Here is a 16,103-nt window from a genome sequence, read left to right on the forward strand (position 1 = left end):
AAGTCTAAATCCTTAACTCCATGATGTGTTTGAGTCTCCATTTTACACTCTTTTCATCGTAACTGTTACCAATGAAATGTGTTCAAAATTTCAATCATCGTAATTACTACCAATTTTCGTGTTTAATTTTAGACTAACTACATATGTTGTTTTGAGCCCAGTTATTCATCGTACCATGTTACAAAAAGAACATACGAATTATTTGAAAAATGTAATCCATTGGAACAAATTAACAGTGATTAGTTTCCAATATATGGTGTAAGATTAAATACTTTCAACGGCGGGCAAGTCTCATTCATTGTCTTCCTAAGTTTTTTTATGCTTTTTTTTTGCTAAAATTTGGTGCAATTGTCTTTCTAAGTTCTTTATGTATCTTAGCTAATTTATTAGTCAAATAATTTATAAAAGGTTCCCAACTTGGATTTTGATATATAAACTTTATGTGTATATATGGTCTTGAAAGTCTTCAGAAACATTTAATCTTTCTATCTTTTTGTGCAAATATCACTTTGTCCCCAAACGATATCTTCTTCTTCTGAGATTCTTCCAGACATCAGCAATAACTCAGGAGAGAGAGAGAGAGCTAAAAGCTTAAAAATCACGAAACTTAGCGGATAGTTATTAGAAACCTAAAATAAAGATTAAAAAAAGGCTGCAATGGTTGCGATGTGCCCCGGAGTGGCAACAAGAATTACATCCTTCGGCCATGTATTCAATGGATAGAAACAGCCGAAGCTCAGGGACACGCGTTGCTAAATTATTTAGACTCCCCCGTCCCATGTCATTTAGCGCCGGTAATTAATTTGACAAATACTTTTGAAGATTGAGTATCATCTTCAAAGGCTTTGGTTTCACCTTGTTCATGTATTAAAGAAAGAAACAAATCTCTAGTCTCAAGCTCAAGAATTGATTAGTGAATAAAAGATGAATGGTAAATTTGTCCAAAAAAAGATTAATAACACTTAGCACCATTGTCTCTAGAGGGAATTTATTGGCAACTGTTTCAGGTTTATCAGTGAACCCATGCAAAAAAAATTAAGTCTTCAACAATCTGGAAATAAACTTTGATTTAAAAAGAAAAGGACTAAACAAAAATATTGCTATAGATCTTTTACAACTCCCGAACACAGAAAGGAATTTGTTTTTTAAGTTATTACCCCAGAAGCTGGGATCTCTATGTTTACAGATGACCCAGGCTCAACGACAACTTCAGAAACAGCTTCGTTGGAGAATCAGCTTCGTTGGAGAATTTGGTATCATCATCTCTTTCGTTACCACCGTACTGAACCGAGATCTCCTCTGCAAGAAAGTACATTCATCAATCCACAATGCATTAATGTTATGGTAAAGATTGACTTCTAGAGCATACTATGGGGTTCTTACTTAGAAGAGTCTCTGTGACATTAGCTGGAGGAGTCACAACAAACTTGCTCTTCATTCTTCGTGTTAAGAATGGAGAGAGGAGAGTGCTGCCAGCTTAGAACCCATTATATATCTAAGGCACAGGATCGATACATCTCAAGCTAGTTTGTAAAGATTGAGCCGTTTGGATTAGGTTCCTCTTTGTTCCATGAGCTGTGTGTCTTCGTCCAACATCGTCCCCGGATTCTCCTTCTGCACCATTTATTTTATTGAATCATTAGAAAGTGCTTTCCATTTTAATATGAAAGGGTAATAATATTTTTTTACTTCTTTCCTGTCGACATGAGCGTGGAAGAAGTTGAGAGATATCATTACTATGGAAGCATTAAGAAGTTGGGTGGTAATATGGAATACAATTTACTTACTCTTTAGGTTGTACGTGTACCAACAATCTCCTTCCCCGTGATCATGTCAAGGACTGGACGTTGCTGGAGATGATGCCCAACGATGAGCTTCATGTGCCCAATAAATCTAAAACATTAATGCACCTAATACAAAACAGGGAGGAGAGGTCAGAACTGTTGGGGAATATTAAATAGATCCCTTTTGTGGAGACCAGTTTCATCACATCTATAATTCAATTCTCAATTTTATAGTCTATATGTAATTATACTACAATATAATTGAATTCCATTTTATTAGTTTAGTAAAACCGTATCTGATTTTTACATTTAAAAATATTTGCATCATTTATATGGTTTTAGTAGAACCATCTAACAATACTCCCCAAATCCTCCAAAACTCTTTATAGTTTTTTAACATTTTAGAAAACATTAATTTGTCTCAAAAAAAATCTATCAAGCTGATAAACGTTGATATTTTTATTTGATATTATTTTTAAAAGGGGTAAATTTTTGTGAATTTTTCCTTTTGTAAATAAGTTTATCTAGGCTATGTATTTTAAAAATAGAGATAAAATTTGTAAATGAACGAAATTGTTCTTTAGAAAGATAAAAAAAACAAAAAACAATTTGTAAAACGAACAAAGAGGTTGAAGTTTTTCTTTTCCTCTCTAGCTTTTATCTTCTTGATGTTTTTTATCCGTCCTTTGAAGTGTTTGACGTATTTTATTGAGCTGTCAAAGTAAAATCTTGTTGCGAGTGAAAAAGCGATTCAAGATGATTTTAAATATTTTGTGTTTTTTTTTTGTTAACTAAATTTTGTGAGTTCAAGATGATTTTAAATATTTTGTGTTGTTATTTTTTTTGTTAACTAAATTTTGTATGAATAATAATTTGCTAACGTAATTACTTATGTTTCTAATTGAAAGCTTGCAAGTTATGGAAAATTACGATCCATGGGGTTGGCCATAATAATGCAGCCGTTGCTGTTTCTAATTTTGGTCCATTGTGCATTATACAGGTTTGGTAGAAACAATATCCTGCTCTAATATATTTATTAAAAACAACGGAGTTGTTCATTTAGTTCACTAAACAAAATATTATAATATTCTGTTCGTAAACAAATATATAATAAGACGACAAAAGATGTTACGGTAGTATGTTATGGCGTTAATGGCATAGAGATGACCAAAAGATATATCTAGAGATATCATGCCCAAATACTAAGGGGGGAAAAGAAATCTAAAATAGTAAAACCAAATATTGTGTCGCAAAAATAAAAGCTAGGTTTGATAAGTTCAAAATGAGAAGAAACTAAAGCCCACACATAAGTCCAGTGCAAATAAAAGAAAAACTTGAAGCCCAGACGTAATTGAAGTCCGCTGATGTGTAAAAACGAAATGAACTGATTGGATGATTATTTTTGATGATGTGGATAGCCTAATTGCTCAATATATCTTGCTTTTGGTACTGTGATTATTATTTTTGGTAAAATTGTAATAACATTATTCATCAGCTTTGAAAGAAATCAAAAGGTTTAACTAGGCAAGGGTGGAACTTGTAGTTTAAGAAAAAGAAGTTAGATCAATTTTTTTTTTTTTGGTTTTTTTGGTTTCTTGTTTTTTGTTTGTGCAACATGTTGGATCAATTCATACCAGCCAAAAAAGGAGCTCAAGGACATATCAATCAAACCAAGAAGGGGGCGACAGAAAATAAAGGAAGCTGAAATGACAAAAATGTCCTCGAGTGCACGTTCAGTGTATAACGACATCGTATGGTGTACCTTTGGTAAGTATGGTTTTGTAGAGAGGAGGAAAGGAAAAAAGAATCTCAGTAAACGATTGATTGATTGGTTGGTGAGCTATTCTTTAGGATACGAAAATAATCGATGGCGACTTTGAAGCTTCAAGCTCTCTGGAATCACCCTACCGGTCCTAAAACCAGTGAGTCATGGTTCCATGATCATAGCTTTGTTTTTTTTTGCATCGATTTCGATTATACTCCTTTTCCTTTTTGATGGTCGATTTTTTTTATTATAAATTGCTCAACTAATCTGGGATATGACTGTTGTCGCTAGAGCCATGTTTAAATTCTAGGATTGGAATTAATATGTTGCTACGATCTCCACTTAAAAAAAAAAAAAATGTATAACAACTTTGATTGTACAAACACACAAAGAATCACAGTCTGTATGTCATATGAATTGAAGTCTCTGTTAATACATTCTCGGAACAGAATAATTCAAAGCTGAATTGAAATCGACGAAATGCTTTCGTAGTAGTTTGATCAAAGCTCTTTCTTGTACTCTCTTTTGGATCATTTATGGTGAAAGTGAGCGATTCTCGTTTTTAATTTATTGGTTGGTCAGTTCATTTTTGGGCGCCAACGTTCAAGTGGGGAATCAGCATAGCCAACATTGCAGACTTTGCCAAACCTACTGACAAAATCTCTTACCCGCAACAGCTTGGTAGTATCTTTTTACTCCCACTGTCTTTTTGATTGCTTTCCTTTTGTCTTAATGCTCTTTAACAGTTTTTTTTTCTTTAATCTGATGATATCTCTTATAGCTGTTACATGCACTGGAGTTATCTGGTCTCGCTACAGCATGGTTATCACTCCTGTGAGTTTTCCTTTTAAACACTCCTTCATAATGCCATCACAGGGAAAATAACTCACTCTTCTTCTTTGCTCTTTTGTGACTAAGAATATTTTGGTTTTACAGAAAAACTGGAACCTCTTTAGCGTTAATGTTGCTATGGCCGGGACTGGCATTTACCAGCTTTCTCGTAAAATCAAGTAAGATCAAATATAAAATGCTCTCCAGTTTTAGGCTACTGGAATAATAACTAATCTCATCCTTCATTTGCTATTTTGAGCAATGCTTTGATTTCTACTAATGAACATTCTTTAACTCTTAGACAAAAATCGATACACTTGTTTTGGTTTACAGAAACGATTTTGCATCTTAACCCGAGCTTGTTGTTGCCAAAGAATGATTATGACGACGAAGAAGATGAAGACATCAAAACGAAGCTGGATACCATCTTGCTTGTGTTTGAATATCAAGTCCCAATATCTCTTAATTCCCAGATCTATCTGGGTCGGATTACCAATCATTTTTCAATGTTTTAAAGTAATTCTTGTATCTTAGAAGAAGCTCCATTCATAATGCTACTTTTAAAGCACTTCATCATATCTTCTCCAAAGTGAAATAAAAATGTGTTATCAGACCAGGAAAACAACAGAAACAAGAATTCTAAATGAAATTGCATATTCAATTCGTAGTTAATGAGTTTGGATCTCACCATCAGGTTCAGGAACAAGCAACAGACTGGACTAGTCGGGGAGGATGATGAATCATTAAGTCATTCCTAACTAATGTTTTCTTCTTACTGCCTATATTGTATTCTTTTAAATGACAATGGTGGAGTTGGGGAGAAATAACCAACTGGGGTTCCAATGAATGCAAAAGCACAAAGAAAAAACAAGAATCCTCTGTGAATTTTGAATGTTTAGTTCTGAATCAATGAAACGATAAGCCAAACCCTGAGTTACGCAGTGGCGCCAGTTTATCACTCTTCTAATGGCTCGACCCCTTTTGGATTGTTTTCAGAAATTATGCATAAGAGTAACAAGCTGGTCATCAGTGTCATGAGACCACAACACTGATGTGTACCGACTAAAGTATATCAAGTCGCAAGGTTTTGAATCCCAAATATTGCAAATTATGCAAATTAATGAAAAGATGTTTACAAAAATGTGTAAAGAGTACTGTTATACAAGTGACACACTTGGACGTATATCTTCGTAAATCAGGTATAATCATCGGCGATAAAATTGTTTATGCAATATTTGTCAATTTGTAATAGATAAAATCAGCAGTAAGAAGTTCACAAGGTTTAACTAGGGGTGGAAGTCAGAGCCTGTTCTAGAAAGTTAAGGGCCCCATTCAAAATAAAAATATTTAATTTATATTTTAAAATTAATGATATTTTTATTTTTATTTTTGTCAAATTTATTAATTTTATTTTAACGAAAATATATTTATTATTTTCAAAGAAAATTGTAGATTATTGATTGGGAAATTCTAATTTAACCACAAATTTGATATCACTTTCCAAATTTACTTTAAATAATAATTATTTTCTATAAATACTTTAAGTTTGTGATGAAAAATTAACTTACCCTCTTAAATCATTTAAAAATGTTTAAGAATCATTTGTAAAATATTTATAAAAGTTTATAAACTCAACCCATTCCATAAATAGTAAGCCATAAACTCAAATGTTATGGCATTTTTGGGTAAAGGTAATATTAAAAATGGTACTTTATGGTATTTTAAACATTTTGTTATTAATTTTATTCATCATAAATCATAATAACAAAAATCTATTAAACTTATATATAATATTTTTTCAACTTTTGATCTTTTGTTTTACATTTATATTTATATATATAATTATATGAATATATATGCATGTAGATAAATGATTTTTAAAAAAATTGGAGGCCCACAAAATGGGGACCATTCAAATGTTTCGTACATATGCTATCAAGTCCGGCGGCTCTGGGTCGAACTAGCAGTTTAAGAAATATAGATCAAGTCAGACAAGTCCAAAAGGAAGCTCAGGGACATCAAACCAAGAAGGCTGAGACAAAACAGAGAGGAAGCTGAAATGACAAAAATGTCCTCGAGTGCATGCTCCGTGTATAAACGATATCGTTTGGCACCTGCAGTAGCTAAAGTTTTGTAGAGGAAAGGAAAAAAATAATCTAGGGGAGACGATTGATTGATTGATTGATTGATTGGTGAGAACATCTCTAGGATACAAAAAAAAAAATCGATGGCGACTTCGAAGCTTCAAGCTCTCTGGAATCACCCTGCCGGTCCTAAAACCAGTCAGTCATATTCCAAGCTCATAGCTTTGTTCTTTTATTTTCATCATTATTTAGATGATCGTTTTTTATATAAATTGCTCAACTAATTTGGGTTATCGTTCTTCTTTGTTAGGTTTCTCTTCATATCTCCAATTGTGGTGAAATTGTTGTTTTTACTTGGTAAAACATTTTAGGAGATGATATATAAACTGTTTTCTATAGAACTATGTTTAAATTCCAGGATTGTAATGAATATGTTTGCTACGTTCTATTTTTTTAAAAAGATATAAATAACTTTGATTTTTACAAAAGACAAAAGAATCACTCTTTCCTCTATATGTCAGTGTGTCTCACATGAATTCATAATCCTCGGGGTTGGTTTATCGTACTCTGGTTTTGATCATAATGGTGAAAGTGTGAACCTCTCGTTTATTTTAATTGTCAGTTCATTTTTGGGCGCCCACGTTCAAGTGGGGTATAAGCATAGCTAACATTGCAGACTTTGCCAAACCTACTGACAAAATTTCTTACCCTCAACAGCTTGGTATTATATATCTTTTTACTCCCACTGTCTTTTTTTGATTGCTTTCCTTTGTCTTAATATGATCTTTAACAGTTTATTAATCTGATGATATCTCTTTTAGTTGTTACATGCTCTGGAGTTATCTGGTTTCGCTACGGCATGGTTATCACTCCAGTAAGTTTTCCTTTTAAACAGGCCTCCACTTCTTTTTGTTTTTTTTCATCTTCTTCTTTGCTCTTTTTTGACTAGGAATATTTTGGTTTACAGAAAAACTGGAACCTCTCTAGCGTTAATCTTGCTATGGCCGGGACTGGCATTTGCCAGCTTGCTCGTAAAATCAAGTAAGATCAATATTTCTTCTTGCAATAACTTGAAAATAAAATAAGAACTAGTTTTTTTTTTTTTTTTTTTTTGCTATTATGAGCAATTCTTTCTACTAATGAACATACAAAATCTTACGATGCTTTCTTAACCTCTTAGACAAAATTTGATATAATTGTTTTGATCTCTACAGAAACGATTTTGCATCTGAAGTGGAGCCTGTTGTTGCCAAAGAATGATTAATGACGAAGAAGGATCTTCTTGCTTGTGCTTGATAATCATCATCCCCAAATATTTGATTTTTATTTTAACACTCAGACCTTCTTGGTTGGATTAAGAAACCAATTTTCCAATGTTTTTCAGTACATCATACGTTCTCTAAAGTGATATCAAACGTTTCAATGAGTTTGGACTTGACCATCAGGACAAGGAACAAGCCAACAGACTAGACTAGACGAGTAGAGGAGGAGGATGAATGATACAATAAGACATCTCTAACTACTGCTTTCTTCTTTCTATATTGTAACATTTAGTTGACATTAGTCGAGTTGAGGAGGAAGCACCAACTCGAGCTGCAATGAATGAAAAAGCTCTGTTCATATGATATCAAAAGTGCCATCATTCATAATTAAAATGCTTAATCAGATTAAAAATCAAAACAAAAAGACCAAGAATCCTCTGTAAATTGAATGTTTAGTTCCGAATAAATGGAGTCTAGTCATCAAAGAAGGAAAGGAAGAAGCCATGGACGTACACAGACCATCTCAAACAAATGCTTTCTTCTCACCGTATTGTCTCTTGTTCATGACGACAGTGAAAGTTAAGGAATACGATAAAGCCAAACCCTGAGTTACGGGGTATGCAATGGCCAGTTTATGACTCTTATACTGGCTCGCCCCCTTTCGGATTGTTTTCAGAATCCGCATCTACATCGGCAGTGCTTTCGTTGAGATCTTGTCGCACTATTTTATCTTCCTCCTAATTTTGCGTAGATAACAAAAGATCACTTTAAAGATTGAACACATTGAAAATATCTAAAGAGTGAACAAAATCCAAGATTGCAAAGAAGTTTCTTAGTTTGCTGCTATAATGGTTAAGTGCAAATCTTTTAACAAGCCAACCAAAAGAAATGACGTATATACTCTCTTTAACAAATGGTTCCAGAATCCAATTATCAGCAGAAAAAAACAAGCAAAGTCACGAGAAGGCGAAGACATAAGTTTGGGTTTAGGCTAATAAAAGAATGAGGCTGAACGTTTAACCTGATTATCTTCCATGGGAACATCATTCATGTCTGGTTTTTCCTCAATCTTCTTCTCGCTTGGCTCCACTGCACTTGCCTCATCCTCTTCAACCTTGTCGTCTTCCTCAGTCTCTGTAGCTTCCTTCTTCTGCTCCTCAAGCACTGCGATCTACACACACTTTTTTTAAACTTCAACTATGGATCACAAGGACTCTAAAACAATCAAGAATATGTTTCATGAATCAACTATTGAAGTTCCACATTGTTAATCCAACACAATTTATTAAACCATACAACCCCCAATGTCTACCAAAAGCCTAGATCCATCAACTTTCTTGCTAAAAAATCAAAACTTTTTAAATCAAGACATGCTCTCAACTAATCACATTACCTAATCCTCAGTTTATTCAATAGAAATTAAAACCCTAATCACTGTAGCGCAAGAATCAATAAACTAACCGGCACGTATTTGAATCTGCGGCGCGGAGGCTCTTCTTCTGCCTCCGTCGCCGTCACAGGCTCTTCGCTGGGAGAATTACTCTCGCTTTTGCCATCTTCGTTCCCGCTGCCGCCCTGAGACAATGGAGCCCACTTGAAGAACAACAAGTGCGATCCATCGGAAGCGGACCCACCGTTAACGACGGAGGAGGTATGTTTCTTGGAGGAGGGAGAGACGTGAACCCACTTCTTCTTCCACTTCCTAACCGGACCCGTGAATACCGTTGCCGGTCCTCCGTAACGAGTCGAGGACCTACCTAACCGAGCTCCTACTCCTTCCATACTTAACGACTCGCTGATCCAATTCCTAAATTCAAATCACGATCCCGCTTTTGAATTTTTATTTTACAGATTAATAAATGAATTTAAAAAAAAAAAAACTAATGTTTCGTCTCTTTCCTCCGTAAGAACAAAGAAAAAGAAGGCTCTCTCTCTCTCTTTCAGATCTCAAGTTTTGCTATAACCCCCGATCTTATTGGGAAGAGAAGAAGACTCTGTCTTGGCTAGAGGGTTTTCGTTATTGTAATGCTAACTGTAAACCTACGAAAGACTCTTTCTCACCCAGAGGATCTCTGCTAGTCTTGACCTAATAGCGGCGCCTCCAGAGATAGAGCTAACTCGAAAAGACCTTTATATCCCTGATGTTTTATCCTATATTAACAATCTTTCATTGTCATCATCTCTTCTTCACGCCGCCTAGTACTAGGGTTCGCACATCTATCTGATTCAAATTAACGTTTGTTCGCGTGTTGAGTTATATAATTGGGGGGGTGCTACATTGTACCAAGAGAAGGGGTTTCGACAATACCCTTTATTCTTGAATTGGCCAATACGGCTGTAGCTAGATCAATTCAGAAGCTATCTGGCCGGTGGTCGCGAGAGAGATTCTAATCTCTCCGGTCGATTCATCTGCTTACCGAGTTTCTTACATTTTAGTTTTGGTCCTGTCATTCGCCTCCTGTTATTTCTAAACTGTTATTCATGAGACATATATCGAAAAGACATTTGTATCCCTCTATTGTTTGTGTGGCTACATTGTACCAAGAGAAGGGGTTAACTATGCCCTTATTCTTGAATTGGCCAATTCGGCTGTAGCTAGATAGAGTTAGAAGCTATCTGGCCGGTGGTCGCGAGCGAGATTTAAATCTCTCCGGTCGATTCATCTGCTTACCGAGTTTCTTACATGTTTTATAACTATGATTTGTGTTAGTAAGTTTTGTGTTTTTTTCTTTAGAAACTGTGAGTCAAGAGAAAGGGTATAAAAGAAAAGAGAAATGCAGATTTAAAACAATTGTCATTTTTCAAGAAACCTTTCTCGTAGATCAAACATTGGGCTCCTTTCCAGGCAATCTGCTCTTTGTTAGTGAGCAGCTATGTGTCTTATGGGTGCCTACATACGAATATACTCGATTATAAATTAAGTTCAACACAACTGCGATAATGGTCGTCCATTTGTTTTGGGTAATGTGTGGTGGTTGTGCATTACTGAAGAATATAAAAAGTTATCGTGTTTATGAATAAATTAAAACAGATGCATGACAGAAATTTATCTTAATTTTTACTGCAAGATATTGAAATTCATAGAACCGACAAGCTTCGGTTATCTTAAAGGCAAATGACTATCATCGGCTTCTCAAATATTGATTAGTTTTCAAGTCGGTTTCTCTCCGTTAGATTTAACCTTAATTTGTTCAAAATTATAAGATTTGACATTAAGAATCTCTTATTTAATGGAACTGGTAAAAGCCTCAGATGTGTGGTCATTATCGTTGTAATCTTTAGCCTTTAGGCCAAAAATATTTAAACGTCTGTTGTCACATCCAAGGACTGTAATGGGATAAACGATTTCTTCGGTGAGCAAGCACTATACAGTAGTGAGGATTATTCAGTTTAAAAGAAACAAAGTTGTTAATGCTCAACAGTTGCGAAATTAATCTTAAAGATGAACTCAACCGGTGAAACAGCAGTTACGTAGTTGTGTTAGATGGCCGCATTTAGCGTATATCTTCGTCAGTAGCCTTGTTTTGGGATGTACAGGAGATCCATTCCACGCAGAACTCGAGAAAATAGTACCGATGAGTAACAAATGAGGCGGAGCTTGTGTCAACATCATACATAGGTTAACGTTTACAAATTACAATAAAGGAGAAACCGGAGTATTTCAAGTGTTTTGGAGTTTGAAACATGTAGTTGCGAATCTTGAGTTTGTGTTTTCAGGTGGATACTAGTAAACGGCTTTTAGCAACTTAATCAAATCCTAATCATCTATGAGGTCTTTGTACTAATTCGCTTAATCTATGTACTTATTGTATAAAACCGATCCACTTAGCTTATCCAGCCAGAACAAGTAGTTTTTCTTTAATACAGTCATGGGCCAATCGAAGAAGGCCCAGTTATTTCATGAATTTTAGAAGCTAGCCTAACCAACAAAGAACCATTAAGACCAAGAAAATCTATATTATAATAGTTGAGTTTTTGCTCACTACTTAGCGTGTCACGTCAGCGTTTTGTGGGCCCTACTTTTAAAAGTGTGAAAAAGTGTCAAGCTCATGGCTCGAACCCGGGTTATTGAGATATAAACACCAACATTTATACCACTAAGCTAAATGATACTTTGTACATTGATGGTCGAACCTAATATATATTTATGAAGGTCGGAAGCCTTTGCTTCTTCGGCTTCCTCTGAGGGTCGGACCTACAAGTGTATTATGGGTTTCATTTTTAAATGAGATTCATCACGTTATATGAAAAAATCTCAAGTTTGCAACAATTATAGTTTTTCCATATTGTAAATTGTTGTCGTTTAACATGAGTTTGAGTTCTTTTCATCATTGTCTCAAACAAGTTTGAGCTACAGAGTTGCGCTGTGTGTCTGTTCGTAATCTATTTTTTTCACCGGTGAACTCTTCATGTCCCCATCTTAAATCGCTTGATCATAAATGTTCCTGATTTGTAACTCCTCCGTAAACCCTATATATGATTCTCATCTTTGATGAACCTAATCTGCACCTCCACAAAACTCATTGATTCCTCTTAGCTTTAACCATCTTCTAGAAAATGTTTCTCCCTGCCTCTCCAGTTCCTCAAACCGGCATCCCGGCGTCTGTCACTCAACCTTCGAGTGTCTCCGTCTTGATCGTAGTAGTCAGAGCATCGCCTCTGGCTTCCTAAACTTCAAGAAAGACATGGATTTTGTGGGAATCACGGTTCTCTTACATGATGAAAAGGTAAGTTAATCTTCGATCTATCACATTTATTTAACATAATTGTTTTAATTGATTTTCTGATTTTTTGTTGAATAATATTATTTGCAGATTCCGTGATTCATGGGTTTACTTCCGTCGGGCGTGCTAATCATTACATGCCATCTTTGAAAGCAGATTCCATTGTGAAAGTCAATCGTTTTGAGATTGTTATGTGCTCAAGCATGTACAAGATAACTGATCATCCATTCTTCATTCGTTTCATCTCACTAACCATTATTGATGAAGTCATCATGAGTACTCCTGAGATCAATCTCTTGTAAAGATTAGACTGTTTGAAATCTCCAAGTGATTGCAAACACAAACCTAGAACTCCCATGTATATTATCATATTGCATCTGGGTTTATATTATGTTTTGATATCATAACTAATATTTAAACTCGCAGATGTGGTTGGGCAAATCCGTTCTGTCCAGGGCTCTGACCTCTCCAAAAAAACAAGTCGAGTCGTTATCCGTCTCCTCATTGATCCGTGAGAAACAATCAACACATAATTATCTTTATATTACTCTCTATATTGTGCTAACATCAATAATCAAAAATATTTTCTACCCAAGATTTGTGGTCGTATATTTATCTCCCTTACTTATCAATATAATTTTACACAAATCTTTATTTTACAGCTCAAAAGAAACCACAATAACCCAAAACAATCAAAACACCAAAAACTAAAATCCCAAAAAAGACGAATCATTAATGATCACCTCTCTTTTTGTCTAATCTTACAAATAAACTTCAAAACAAATATACCAAACCAATCAACTCAATTAAAACTCAACGACACATACATTGAGCCAGCTAAACAAATACAAACTACATGACCAGCTATTTAACAATTTACAAACTTACTTTCACAGATGCTTACGAAGACGACAACCAAGATCAGTGAAATTACCTAAACAAAAAAGCATAGTAAGTTACAAACTCTGATAAATATAACTAACAATGATTTTTGTTTACATATTACACATCAAATAAAAGAGAAACAAACACAGCCACACCAGCAAATACAAGAGACAATCCCAACAAATACAAATGAGGCAACAACATATCCACCTGCACTCCTCTTGTCTTATGAAAATAGCTTATAATCTCAATGTCAACAGGCCAATGATATTGTCTTCTTATGAGAAATACATATATTCGTTTTAAGACTCAAATACTAATTGTCACTCATTTTATAATTATTTCTACAAGTCTTCATGTATTTGTTTTAAAAGTCCGGTAAAATCAACAAGTTTAAAAAAAAAAAACATATAACCAACATAATAAGAATAAAAAAATATTACTTAATACACACAAATTACACAACTAAATTGGAGAAAAAATATTCAGAAACAAAAGGTATTCTCAACAACCTTAATATAATTTATGTAATTTCAACAATACAAATAACAAATTAAAAAGACAAACAAACAATAAGTCTCAATGACACAGCAAGCAACACTACGAACTATATCAATCACATTACTAACACAGTTTAGTCCTTCATGAGTGGAGAACAGTGCATACACAGTTCATCGTCACAACTCTAACCCTATAACAATAAAAAAAAACTTGAAAACAATGATTAACCCAAAACGCAAAATTCACACCTACAATAACCCTAACAAATATTAAGATGAAACAAGAACTCTGTCCACAACTCCGCGCTTGCGCGGAGGCAATGCCCCTAGTCCTAAGAGTGAGTCAAACAATATTTCGGGATTCAGAGAGTTAGATGCAGCATGTTCGCTCGAGATACACACAATAGTTGACGATGTTCCTAATTAACGAGCTTAAAAATAGGAACATGTGAGCTCTTTTGAAGGACATCAGATGGAGATATCATTTTGTAATCTTTTAATTCGTTATTTATATAAGTTCAGCTCGTCAATTAAATCTCAGTAAAGTTATATCCATAGATAATATTGCTTTTCTAAATTCATACTGCCAGTTATAAAATTTTAATTGTGGTTTTTAAATTCATTTTTTAGATTTTGTAAAACTATTAGATTCAAAATTTTGATTTAAATTTAAAAAAACACATGTAGATTTCAAATCTTACTTAATTCCTTAAAAAATAATTTACTTATAATCTTTTATTGAAATTTATTTTAAACAAGATAATCTTGAGCCCGTTGTGTTGCAACGGGTTTTGTTTGATGTTTTAATTTAATAAAAATCATAAAATAATAAATCACTTTATTATAATATTATGATTGTTTTTTTTTGCATATGTTGTTTGAGATTTATTTTATTATTCAAACTCATTTTCATACATAAGTTCAAGTTAATATTTGTATTTTATAATCATGATGTATAGATGAGTTGTTATAAACTTTATATTAAGGATTGTAGAAAATACTATACATAAACATTTAAACTGAACACAATCCGAAATAAGAAATGAAAAGAAAAAAGAAGTGAAAGTTAAATACATCAATCGAATCAATGACAACATTATACATCTTCTTATGTACTTATTTCATGATTTATTAAATAAGTCTTTAAAATTTTATTTTGCTAGGATTTTTTAAATCTCCTTTTTATTTACAATAAGAAAATAAAAATAACAATATTAAATACTTTTTTACAATTTTGTTTAAGATTTTAGAAAAGGTAAATTACTCTCATATAACCTATTACAATTTTCTCTTTAAAATTTCAAAAAAAAGTATTGTTATCAAATAATTATTTTTAGTTACTAATAAATATTTTTAAAATTGCTATTTTTACAATTCGTATCAATACTAATTTTACACTTCTTTTGCTAATTGAATAATTTATAATAATTTTAATATCAAATAAAATTTTACAATTCTCTTTTGGTTAGGATTTAAAAATATTATATAATTTTTTTTTTTAGGATTTTTTTATAGAAAAAGGAAAAAAACTATCAAATATTTTTTTTACAGTTTTGTAGGATTTTAGAAAAGGAAATTAATATTACATAATCTTTTACAATTATATTTTGTCTAGGATTTAAAAAATAAAATTTCTATCAAATAACTATTTCCAGTTAATATTAACTATTTTTAAAAGTTTCAACTTTCAAAATTAGTTTTTTCAATATCATTAATATTTTTACAATTTTGCTTGTTAATTGAATAACTAGACCCTGACCAGCGCGCCAGCGCGGATATGAATTTTCAGTTTTTAATTATTTATTTTATTAAATGATGTATTTGTAATATTCGTTCATATTATATTCATTAAGTAAATATTTTTTTTTGCATCTTAAACTATCTGTTTTTTTACGAATGTGTGATATCATATAAAAAAAAAGAGTATAGAGTTAATTAGATAATTTTAAAAACAGAAATTTTTCTTTCGTGTGCGATATCATATAAATAATGATCCGCCCAGTTAACAAAAATCATGATTATTTTATGTGTAATTTTTTTTATTTTGACAATTTCCTTAAAACTATATTAAATTTTACATATTTTAATTAGAATATTTTTAATATCTTTACCTTTTTATTTGAAATGCAACTCAATATTTTTTTTAACAATTATAACAAAATATTTAAAAATTGTTTTTAGAATTTGTTTGAAAAATATGAAAATTACATTTTAAATTAAAATTATCCTAAAATATGATAAGTTTTGATGTAAACGAAAACTCAAATT

General features: G+C 32.8%; 3 protein-coding genes and 2 non-coding genes across 5 annotated transcripts; 4 read left to right on the top strand and 1 right to left on the bottom strand.

Moving 5' to 3' along the window:
• The first annotated feature begins 3,517 nt into the window (after positions 1–3,517).
• LOC106437632 (mitochondrial pyruvate carrier 4) lies at positions 3,518–4,996 on the top strand. The gene is made up of 5 exons (XM_013878550.3): positions 3,518–3,706; positions 4,132–4,230; positions 4,331–4,383; positions 4,486–4,559; positions 4,714–4,996. The coding sequence occupies exons 1-5, from the start codon at positions 3,652–3,654 to the stop codon at positions 4,730–4,732; spliced, it is 300 nt and encodes a 99-aa protein (XP_013734004.1). The 5' UTR covers positions 3,518–3,651; the 3' UTR covers positions 4,733–4,996.
• A 1,404-nt stretch (positions 4,997–6,400) lies between these two features.
• LOC106376515 (mitochondrial pyruvate carrier 4) lies at positions 6,401–7,890 on the top strand. Its single transcript, XM_013816603.3, has 5 exons — positions 6,401–6,662; positions 7,087–7,185; positions 7,286–7,338; positions 7,432–7,505; positions 7,679–7,890. The coding sequence occupies exons 1-5, from the start codon at positions 6,608–6,610 to the stop codon at positions 7,722–7,724; spliced, it is 327 nt and encodes a 108-aa protein (XP_013672057.2). The 5' UTR covers positions 6,401–6,607; the 3' UTR covers positions 7,725–7,890.
• Positions 7,891–8,110: 220 nt separating this feature from the next.
• Positions 8,111–10,766, bottom strand: LOC106376514. The gene is made up of 3 exons (XM_013816602.3): positions 9,188–10,766; positions 8,748–8,897; positions 8,111–8,463 (listed from the first exon to the last, which is right to left on the bottom strand). Exons 1-3 carry the CDS (start codon positions 9,506–9,508, stop codon positions 8,368–8,370), a joined length of 567 nt encoding a protein of 188 aa, XP_013672056.2. The 5' UTR covers positions 9,509–10,766; the 3' UTR covers positions 8,111–8,367.
• LOC125581192 lies at positions 10,059–10,159 on the top strand. Its single transcript, XR_007318899.1, has one exon. It is a non-coding gene; the product is annotated as a small nucleolar RNA snoR109 (small nucleolar RNA).
• Positions 10,313–10,413, top strand: LOC125581193. Its single transcript, XR_007318900.1, has one exon. It is a non-coding gene; the product is annotated as a small nucleolar RNA snoR109 (small nucleolar RNA).
• Positions 10,767–16,103: the final 5,337 nt, after the last annotated feature.

Source organism: Brassica napus, chromosome C1 (genome assembly GCF_020379485.1).
Source record: "Brassica napus cultivar Da-Ae chromosome C1, Da-Ae, whole genome shotgun sequence".
In the NCBI taxonomy this organism is placed as follows: domain Eukaryota; kingdom Viridiplantae; phylum Streptophyta; class Magnoliopsida; order Brassicales; family Brassicaceae; genus Brassica; species Brassica napus.

What these genes read in the sequence shown, in the direction of transcription:
- LOC106437632 (XM_013878550.3), top strand. Translation starts at nt 3,652, where the DNA reads ATGGCGACTTTGAAGCTTCAAGCTCTCTGGAATCACCCTACCGGTCCT. An exon ending in CCCTACCGGTCCTAAAACCA is followed by an intron (nt 3,707 to 4,131) that starts GTGAGTCATGGT and finishes TTGGTTGGTCAG; the next exon opens with TTCATTTTTGGGCGCCAACG. An exon ending in CTCTTACCCGCAACAGCTTG is followed by an intron (nt 4,231 to 4,330) that starts GTAGTATCTTTT and finishes TATCTCTTATAG; the next exon opens with CTGTTACATGCACTGGAGTT.
- LOC106376515 (XM_013816603.3), top strand. Translation starts at nt 6,608, where the DNA reads ATGGCGACTTCGAAGCTTCAAGCTCTCTGGAATCACCCTGCCGGTCCT. An exon ending in ACGGCATGGTTATCACTCCA is followed by an intron (nt 7,339 to 7,431) that starts GTAAGTTTTCCT and finishes TTTGGTTTACAG; the next exon opens with AAAAACTGGAACCTCTCTAG. An exon ending in CAGCTTGCTCGTAAAATCAA is followed by an intron (nt 7,506 to 7,678) that starts GTAAGATCAATA and finishes TGATCTCTACAG; the next exon opens with AAACGATTTTGCATCTGAAG.
- LOC106376514 (XM_013816602.3), bottom strand. Translation starts at nt 9,508, where the DNA reads ATGGAAGGAGTAGGAGCTCGGTTAGGTAGGTCCTCGACTCGTTACGGA. An exon ending in GCAGATTCAAATACGTGCCG is followed by an intron (nt 8,898 to 9,187) that starts GTTAGTTTATTG and finishes AAGTGTGTGTAG; the next exon opens with ATCGCAGTGCTTGAGGAGCA. An exon ending in TTCCCATGGAAGATAATCAG is followed by an intron (nt 8,464 to 8,747) that starts GTTAAACGTTCA and finishes ACGCAAAATTAG; the next exon opens with GAGGAAGATAAAATAGTGCG.